The 9,928-nt window shown below is 43.8% G+C and overlaps 1 protein-coding gene across 2 annotated transcripts; it reads left to right on the forward strand.

Annotated features, from left to right (window-relative positions):
* The first annotated feature begins 1,016 nt into the window (after window positions 1-1,016).
* CLDND1 (claudin domain containing 1) lies at window positions 1,017-8,916 on the forward strand. 2 transcript variants are annotated; one of them, XM_079314209.1, is made up of 6 exons: window positions 1,017-1,266; window positions 1,394-1,568; window positions 5,472-5,770; window positions 6,958-7,065; window positions 7,461-7,598; window positions 7,694-8,916. In XM_079314209.1, the coding sequence occupies exons 3-6, from the start codon at window positions 5,482-5,484 to the stop codon at window positions 7,912-7,914; spliced, it is 756 nt and encodes a 251-aa protein (XP_079170335.1). In that variant the 5' UTR covers window positions 1,017-1,266; window positions 1,394-1,568; window positions 5,472-5,481; the 3' UTR covers window positions 7,915-8,916. The 2 variants fall into 2 exon arrangements, with proteins under 2 accessions (XP_079170335.1, XP_079170334.1); XM_079314208.1 differs by lacking the exon at window positions 1,017-1,266 and having other exon boundaries at window positions 1,374-1,568.
* The last annotated feature ends 1,012 nt before the right edge of the window (window positions 8,917-9,928 follow it).

Genomic DNA, 9,928 nt, shown 5'->3' on the forward strand with positions numbered 1-9,928 from the left:
CCTGTCCCAGTGCCTTCTCCATGTCATTATTTACCCTTCCCTCGTGTCATCTGTGAGCTTTATCAGCAATACTCTGCTTTCTTCCAGGCCATAGATAAAGATATCAAGTATTTTAGAGTCCTGGACAAATCCCAGACAGACCCCAAAATATATCTTTGTAGACAGTTACATTATGAGGTGGTGGTGAGACAGCTCCATGTCCCACAAAGTGGGGCATATGGACAGAAATTTCTTAAATTAAATGGAATTTCTATTTTTTTTTTTTAATTAAAAAATTGATGTTGCGTCAAACCGAAGAAGTTTCTTCTATGACTGCTTTAACCTTTACTTCCTAGTTTCTGACCTAGCTGCAAAAATGCTTCCTGGCTGTTTGGTGGAGGAGTTAGTCGGGATAATTCCCCAGAAGTCCTCAGAGCTGTGAAAGTCTCGAATGTTTCTGGAGTTTTTTTCTGAACATTTGCTTGTTTGGAGTTTTGTAAAACCAAGACGGGGTGGTCTGGTCTCTCAGCAAGGGAGTTGTTAACCACTCTTAAGAGTCCTCTCGTAATTTCCGTGGTTTTGTGTACCAGGGATGGAGGGAAACGGCCAGTTTGGGCATGGAGCCAGTATTGCCAATTTTTGCAATTTTTCTTGATTTTTTTTTTTTTTTTTTTTTTTTTCCTTACTTGGTGTTTTCTCGAGTCATTCAGCCAGGCAGTCATGTCACCATTTCTCACAAGCAATCAAGAGAAACAGAAAGAACTAGAAAGGATGGTGTAGCCCGGTGGGGATCAGCCTGTTCTCTCAGGTAAACAGCGGCGGGAGGAGAGGACGCAGCGCCGCGGAGGTTCAGGCTGGACACGAGCAGGAATTTCTCCCCAGGAAGGGCGATGAGCATTGGAAGGAAGGCGCTGCCCGGGGGCTGGGGCCAGCGCCTCCGGAAGGGGTGGCAGAACTACATCGCCCAGCCTGCCCCGCGCGGGCGGGCGCTGCGGGCGGAAGCGGGGCCGGGCCGGGTGCGAGGCGGCGGCGATGGGCGGTGGGTGCCGGGCCGGGCCGTGCCGGGCGGGCGGCGGTGAGGGGATATTGGGCTGAGGCGGGAGCGGGGCTGAGGGCTCGGGGTGTTTCCCTTGGGTTTGCCGTCGGCCCACGGCTGTCGCCCCCCGCGCGGGGCTGGCGCCTGGGAGGCCCGAGACCCCCGAGGGCGGTCGCGCTCCGTGGGGATGGCCGGCCCGGGGCTGGGCTGCTCCTGTGGGGGCAGGTGCTCTTGGCCCGAGGGCTTTTCGAGTCATTTCCCCTGTCCCTCTTACCTTTTTTTGTTTATTTCGTTAATGATAGCACTGGGAGATGTCTGTGAAATAGTTTCGTAGTAAAATGATGATGTCCAGCCATTCGGTTTGCTCTTTACTTATAGATCACTTGTGACCTGGTGGTGTGGAAGCAGCTGAATGAATGGAACAGTCGGGGCAGAAGGGAAGTTTGCGTTTCATGCTCTCCGCTGGCCACAGAGCACAAACAACCCTGTGCCTCTGAAGAGACCTGGAATCATCGGAGCTGTGTGTCTTGAGGGACTCTGAGCATCTCTGAAGGTACAAAAGTGTTTGGTAGCAATCTTTCCTAACCTTTTGTTACCCTGAATATCGAACAGACAGTGTAGTTTGGGGCTGTTCCCAGCCCTCTCCCCATATTTGCACCCTCTTGTAGGCCTTCTGCCTAATCCCTTTTTGATTGCTAGCATGTTTTGTGAGAGAATGCCAGTGAGTGCAGCGGGGACTCTTGTGATGTCACGTAAAAGGAGTTTCTGAAATGTGGTGACCCGCTGTTGGCTGAGAACAGTGACCACAGCAACAAGATAAAAAATGCATGTTTTTGTATTCCCTTCTGCCATGGTACACTAACTTCTTACAAAGACTGTCCAGTCTTCAGTCTTAGAGTTGATTTTTTGCCAGAATACTTGGCTTTGTTCTGTTCTCTTGGTTTTTTTTCTTTCCTGACTCAACTGTCTTGTCCCCTTTGTTTTTCTCTTCTTTGAAGTACATGCAATCTAGGCATTCTGTTGAATATTGCTTCCAGTTTGGCCTTTACCTTCTCTTTTTTGAGCTATTTTCAATTTTTTTTTTTAATATAACAATTTTTATGTGTCTCACTTCTTTTAAAAAATGAATGTAATTGCAGTATCTCATTAAGGACTTTTGCCTGTTTACAACCACCTGGTGTTATGTAGAATTCATGGCATAGCTTAGTTTCAGCTCTAGATGAACCATGCTGTCAGAGCTATATGAACAAACCTGCTGAAACAATGAAGGCTCTCCTTGACAGCCTGTGGATACAAAGCATTTTTATTTCTTATCAATCTTTATGTCTTTATAATTAGTGTCATCTTTGGTAGTAGTAATGTTATTTTTTCATAACTAAGTTTATTCTAAAGCACCTCCTACACATTGTTCTGCAGAAAATCTTCTCCAAAGCATAGCATTAATCCTTTAATCATGCAGTGTGTTTCTTCGTGGATTTCTCTGGTAACTATTTCTTACTGAGTGTGCTCACTTCTCCCTTTGAGCTTGGCCTGGGGCTGGCAGGATGTTCTCCCTTTTGAAAAGACACCTCATTTAAGGGGGAGTGTGTCTCCTGTAAATGAAGATGCAGTGGATATGCACAGTGAATGGGCAGGGCAGTCAAGTCTACTCCACTGGCAGGAAAAACTGGTTTGAGCTTTGCATGAGGTGTTGTAGAGTTCTTTATCTTTTCTGTAAGTACTTCAGGAGTTAGGCAGAAGCACTGAGGGGACTTTATTGTAAGGAATTGAGGGTCCACTCTTGCCTTGTCACTGTCCTGTCCATACTTGAAAGTAATTTTGGGACAAATGCCACACAAAGCCACCTGCTAAATTTTGGGATCTGTAGCCCCCTTGGCTGCTCTCTACCTATGCCTGCCTGTAACTACATTACAAGGATGGAGTGTCAGTAGATTGCCATGTCCCTTTTACCAGGTGGATAATGAACACTGGGCAATGCTTTAATTTGCTGTTTGGTGATTAAGCCTTCATTTTGCTTATGAACTGTTCTTGATTGCCAGCTGCCATTAACTCTGCTGTGTTCACAGCACACCAGCAGACAGAAGGCTGGTCCAGAGGTGTGTGGTTGTTTTTTGATGGTGATCTGGTAGGGATAATGCCAGCATCAGTGTTCTGTACATAGCAGCAGGGATATGTAGTTGAATGTAAGACTTTTGGGCCAATTTTTTTTCTTTCTCTATGTTAGGTATAAAGTTGATACAGCTTTGTCATTGTCAGCATTTATATTGAAAGGTAGTGATAGCAGATCAGGGCCCCAGTAATGTCCTGGTTACATTCTTTTTCACCAGACACTGCTCTGAGGATGGAGCTTGTGATTCATTGTGATCCTTCCACCCAGAGAGCTATTCCTAAAGAGAGGCGTCTGTTGCAGAGGGTTTCTCTTGCAGTAGATATGATTGCAATATAGTGGAAAATCCAGAGCAGCCTGCTCAGCAGCCTGTTCTGCTGCTTACTCTGAGAGTGATCTGGTCAGCTCTGAGCTTAGCTGGGCAGGAGCTTTGGCCCTGCAGGTGCCACTTGCCTTGTTTGCACTGGGGGCAGTGTGTGAAGGGACAGGGATCCCACAGTTTACTCAGTAGGGCTGAATGGTGAGGTCAGATCTATACAGCAACTTGCTCTCCGTATCCCATATCCTGTGTACCTGGAGCAAGATACTGGGATATTGAAGGAGAGTGGAAGTACATAACTGGGAATTAAAGACTGCACAGAGAATTTTCTTCCAGGTCTGGGCTTGGTTCTATGTTTTCTGCATAAATAAACCTGCATGCAATGTGTTCTCCATCTCAGTATTTCCATTATCTTTTGAAAGTTCACAGCTTGTAGATTATTATTTAAGTACAGTTGTGGTATGCAAACTTTGCAGTATTTTAAATGAATGTTTCTTGTCATGTTCACAACAAATCAGTTCTGTTCTTTCTCATTGCTATGGATGCAGTTCAAGGATGGATATTGCAGAGAGTGTGCCTCATTTAATATGGAAATGAAGCATAGGAAATTATATGAGAACACATAATTTCTCCTTCTTGTTAGCCAGTTTCAGACAAATAGAGCAGCAGATGGGGAGGAAGAAATAAGAATGGTATTGCTAAGAGCAAACATGGATGCCTTTGATATTCCCATCTTCAATTTGCAGCTTGTTTCTTAGTTCATAATTTCTTACTGCCAAGTCTGACTTGAGTCACTTCACTGTTTTTGACTTGTTGAGGTTTAAGGCAGTTGCTGTTTCCAGTTGCGGTTCCTTCAGTTGCAAAGCAAGTAGACCAAAATATTTTGATCAAAGTGTGTGGGAGAAGGGAGGTAGAGCAAGCAGGAGACAAGAGCTGATTAGATAGTAGCTCCTGCCACCAGCCTACCTCTAGCTGCTGAGCTAGTTACAATTTTTTTTCTGGCAAGTGCCTCAAGCCTGATTCATAATAATCCATAAATTTAATCAAGCACAGAAAGCACATGAGAACAACTGGCATCTGAGAGGAGTCCTCTGGTGTATTGCAGCCACAAAACATTTCTTACATTAGCGATCAGTAACTTCTTAAAGTCGTGGTATTGTCATAAGCCTGTGTGATATTTGTATTTTCCCCGTGCCTCCTTTGAGCCTGAATCTATGCCATTTGGGAGCATGACCCCACAAAGGGGGGCATAAATGACCCCTAAGGGAGGGACACAAAGCAAAGTCCTTGTGGGAGCATGTGAAGGCTTTTCAGTTTTGTTACATTGTTTCCATGAAACAGGGTACCCCCCTACATTGTTCTAAGTCTTCAAAAATACCATAGTATATATTGTGGCATTATTGCAGCATTTGTCATAATTTCCAAACTTGTCTTCCAGTGCTTCCTTCATGTTCTGTCTCTAGTGCCTAGATACATTTCTCTTTTCCCTAGAGGCATTCCAGCACCTTGGCATGGCTGCCCTTCATGACCAGCCTGGAAGGGCTCTTTTGGCATGCCTGTGGTTCTTATCTTTGCTGTAAACGCAAGCTGAGAAAGCCGTATGGGGTAGCAGGCTAAAAATAGCTTTTACCCTTGGTAATCTCTTAAGGAAAGCTAAGTCTTCTTCCTGGGCCTTGTGGATGGAGTCTCTGACTTCCCTTACAATCGAATGACAGTGGGCTGTGTCATCTGCTTTGGGGACGAGTTGGTGTTGTTCTGTCAGTTGCTGCTTCAGGGTGAGCGGCCAGTGATTGTGGCTGGGAGAGCACACTCTCCAGGATATTATCCCTACCTGGAACTCGCAGATCCAGTGGGTGCTGGCCAGCACTGTAGATTTGCTCAGTGTTCCTTTAATTCTAGCAGGTAGGGAAAAAAAAAAGACATGCAAATCCTGAGGGGACCTTGCAAAAGGGGCTGATGTCACAGGTATGGCACTGCTGGCATAACACTGTGCTTCCAGAGGTGTTGCTCACTTGTCCCTGTGTTCCCACCGAGGGCGCCATGATGGATAACCGGTTTGCCACAGCGCTGGTGATCGCCTGCGTGCTCAGCCTCATCTCCACCATCTACATGGCAGCCTCCATTGGCACCGACTTCTGGTACGAGTACCACACCCTGTCCCCTGCAGAGAATGCTAGTGAAGCTGGGAGAAGCATCTGGGAGGAGTTTGTCAGCAAAGATGCAGATGAGAAGACATACACAGATGCGCTTTTCCGATGCAACGGCACAGTTGGATTGTGGCGGAGGTGCATCACTGTTCCCAAAAACTCTCACTGGTACAGCTCACCAGGTATCTTCAGAGCAATTATCACTTCCCTAGCTTCCCTGGGGTGCTAACTTCCTCAGAACAGATTCATGCCACTTTGTTCCTCCAGAAGGCTTATTTCTAGCTTTTGTTTTGGTTGGTTGGGTTTTTAATAAAGACAGTCCACATTTTTAAAGAAGCAAGGGACAAAATGGTCTGTGGATGTCAATGCTGTAGTTTCTAGTTTTGACAATTGCACTTGATCCAAATTTAATCTTACAAACATGATTTTTATTTTGCCTCAGCTGTCCAGTTGGAGATACATTTATAGTTGCTCTACCAGTTACTGTCTTTTTAGGACAGATCCTGGGATCCAGCAATCTAATAAAGACACTACTTTATCAAGGAGGCAGTCATTCCTTTTAGCTAGTCATTCACTTTGTTCATGTCACAAATATCCCATCATTGCATCAGCACACCTTGGATTGCTTGAATGGATATCAAGTGAAATGTTTGTATTATTTTTTTAAATCTTTTGGGATAAAATGTGTAGTATACAATTAGTTGCTTCAAAGTCAATTTTGGGTACTTACTGTATGTGTGAACTCCTTCATTTTGAACCCTTTTAAAGATGTACTTTCGACTACATTTTGTGTAGAAAAAAACGTGATTTTTTTTTTTTCCCCTTTCATGAAAATACTTATCTTGGAAGGCACTTAAACCATTTCCGCTCAATAGTAGTGTCAAAGTAAAATCTGAGGTAGAAATTTAGTGTAGAAGCAAATTCTTCACGTTCTTTAAAGAGACCTTTCTGTCTTTTTTTTATTTAACTGTTAATACAAGACCACATTCTGCATATGGAGGTAAGCACACCTTAGTTAAGAGACCTAAGTTCCAGAGTATGTGACAACATAGTTGAGCATCATAAGCCACCACATTACTTTGCCAGCGTGTTACACATGGCACAATTCTTTGTGGGGCAATGCAGGGAAACTTGAACCTTCTGCGTGTTGGAATGCTATCCCTTAGTGTGGTGCCTCATAACAGACACATTGTGCCAACTACATTATAGGAAAGCATCTACAGATTCTTTAGGTATTTTTTTTTTTTTTACAAATGAAGCTCTGAGGAGCTTCCTAGCTCAATTCATTGGGAAAGGAGGATTTGAAAGGGGGGAAGGAGGGTTGAGGGGAGACACCTAAAGACAACTTTTTCTTTTTTTCCACCCCCAGAAACTGATATGACTACAAACTGCATCAGTTTTTCCCTCTCTGATCAGTTTGTTGAAAAGTACATAGAACCTGGAAATCACAACAGCGGCACGGATTTGAATCGGACCTGTAAGTGGTTTTCACTTCTGGCAGATAAATAAGTAGAATTAAAAGAAGTTGTTTCTCAAATTCAGTCACTAGTGAGGAAAGCTTCTGTCTTTCTTTGTCTTGCTCACCATTTATTGTTTTTTACAGTTGCACAGGCAGTAGGTCAAAGTTTAAAAGGAAGACATAGATCTGTTAGCAAGAGTTTTGTCTACGAATGCAGTAGAGGGATTTGTGAGTTAACAAATTTGGTTCTTTCTGTTTCAATGGAATCTCTGGTCCTTTTTGACTGTGAATGTAGACTATCTGATGAAGCAGAAACAGCAGGGTAGAAGGGAATCTAAGATGCCGGAAGAAGATCTTTTTTTTTTTTAGCCCATCTTCAGCAAACTTGACTTGTGTGTTTCTTTTACATGCAGATCTCTGGCGATTGCAGTTTCTCCTGCCCTTTGTCAGCATCGGCCTCATGTGCTTTGGGGCTCTGATTGGGCTCTGTGCTTGTGCCTGTCGAAGCCTTTACCCGGCCATTGCCACTGGAGTTCTGCATTTCCTAGCAGGTGAGTGACCTGCCATCCTTCTCCAGAAGCTCAAGAGCACCCCTGGAGCACACACTCCATGGGTGACTCACTTGCTTTGCTGCTTCCTTCCCCAGGGCTGTGTACACTGGGCCTCGTTGGCTGCTATGTAGCTGGGATTGAGCTGCTCCATAGGAAGCTGCCTCTGCCAGAGGATGTGAGGGGGGAATTTGGCTGGTCCTTCTGCCTCGCCTGCGTGTCAGCGCCTTTGCAGTTCATGGCAGCTGCTCTTTTCATCTGGGCAGCTCGCACCAACAGGAAGGAATTCACACTCCTGAAAGCCTACCGTGTGGCATAAGTGCTGCTACTGCAGTCTGGGCTTTCCATGTTAGAGCCTGTTCTCCCCCAGCCCTTACTACTTTTTTCTTTTAGTCAGAATTTTATCGTCTTCTGCATGCTTCTTGCCAGTCAAGACAATTTAGCCTGCAGGCCCTGAAGATGAAGACTGCTGGGCTAAATGACCAAAGCCTGCCAGAAGTCTGCAGAATGTGAACAGGTTTTTTAATTGGGTTTTTTTAAGAATTGGTATTATTTTTTAAGCTACGTTTGGTTGTTGATAGTTTCCTTTATGTGCCCCTTTGTAATTTTATTGCCCTGTCAGCCTGGAGGAGACAGAAGTGGTGTTGTGGGGTGGAAGAGAGACAAGAAAAGATTCAGGTATGCAAGAATGGGAACCTCAGTGCACAAATTATACATAATCAAGAGCTGTCTGCTATGTGACTGAAGGAGGCAGAGAGCACCCAAGAGGCATGAGGGAATTCAGAAACCTCTGTCATGGAAATACTGTAGCTAAGTCAGTCTGTAGCTCAGCTCTGGGTCTCCTGTCACTAGTTTGCTGCGTTTTGTGGTGTCTGCCAGAACTGCTGGAGGCAGAGCAGGCAGCTGTCGTAGTGCCTGTACAGCACACTCTCCCAAAGGCACACTTTGCACTTGCCAAGGAATGGGATAAGATGGCCCTCATGGAGCTCTGTCCTGCTGTAGCTCCACTGCTTCCAGGACCCAGGCTAGTTTGGTATCTGCACTACATGTGAGCGTGCACTCTAATCTTAATTTGTGGTGCTTTTGCTTGATGTGGAATAAGGCTTTCTTCTTTCTTGTTGAAAATGACCTCCTCACAAGTTTTTTGGTTTTAATTTGGTTTAGTGTATGTGTGTATATGTATATATATAAAATTAACTTTTTTTAAACCTCACCTGTTTATCCTGTATAGCACACAACAGGGTTTTTTAAAAAGGTGCTGCTCTTTTCCCATCTTGTTTAAATTAAATAATAATAGTTATAATAAAGACTGAAGTTTTCAGCATTGCATTAATCTGATGGGAGGGTGAGGGAATGGTCTAGAGTGATTTTACTTGGGGAAAAAAGAACCATTGTCTAGATCACTCTCTGGTTTCATGGAAATCTCACCAGAAACAATGATGTTTTATCAGATTTTTTAAATTAAATTCATGAGCTCCTGTTAACTTTAAATTTTCTCCTACTCATCAGTGGTGGTCACAACATCCCATACTTTCTAATTAGCTAAAAAATGTCATATTTATTCTAAATCACTGCAGCTCTAGCCAGACTGGGTGACATGTCATATGTAGAAAACAGTGTTCCAAGACTGAACTGTTTAATTCTGAGGCCTTAACTCACCTTGTTTCATTATTCCAGGCTTAATAAAAGAAGTATGCCTTAGGAGAAATCATTCCTGACAAAATGAGTGATGGCAAGGATTCTGTGGAATTCTGGTTGATGAGAATGGCAAAGAATGTGGCATTTTTAACTCATGGCTGTTTTTCTATTATGCTTTTGTGGGGGTTTTTTTCCTAGTAGGTGTTTCTACCCAAGCTGTGTTTGCTGGGTCAGCAAACAGCCCTAGTCATGATTTCCCTGAAGATGACGTATAACTGTTTATGTAATTTCTTTTAATTTTTTTTTTCTCAGGTGTGTGATAGGGTTCTTTTATTATCATCATTGGAGCCTTTACAAAGTAAAAGATAATGGTGAAAACCAGAATCACTGAAAAAGCAATGGCAAACCATTCAAGATAATCCTTCTTCTCCTGCTATTGAGTAATTTTTTATTTTTCTTCCTTAAACAGTCTCTTCCCTTCCCTACAATGTCTGGGCCACTTGTAACCTCATGAGAGGGCGTGTGGTGCTTTTGTTCAGAATCTGAGAGTAAATGAAAATCTGTGCTGCCTGATCTGTACTGATAGGTTGCTTTTTCAGAGTAATTATCCTGACTTAGGTAGATAAGACCTAACTGCTTAGCTTGTCATGTTCCTTATTTGCTAGAATTACTAGGGCATGCAAGCCTCAGCTTGG

This window comes from Erithacus rubecula (genome assembly GCF_903797595.1).
Source record: "Erithacus rubecula genome assembly, chromosome: 1".
In the NCBI taxonomy this organism is placed as follows: domain Eukaryota; kingdom Metazoa; phylum Chordata; class Aves; order Passeriformes; family Muscicapidae; genus Erithacus; species Erithacus rubecula.

Coding starts and splice junctions, on each gene's coding strand:
- CLDND1 (XM_079314209.1), top strand. CDS start 5,482: ATGATGGATAACCGGTTTGCCACAGCGCTGGTGATCGCCTGCGTGCTC. Junction 5,771..6,957: donor TCACTGGTACAGCTCACCAG/GTATCTTCAGAG, acceptor TTCCACCCCCAG/AAACTGATATGACTACAAAC. Junction 7,599..7,693: donor AGTTCTGCATTTCCTAGCAG/GTGAGTGACCTG, acceptor TTCCTTCCCCAG/GGCTGTGTACACTGGGCCTC.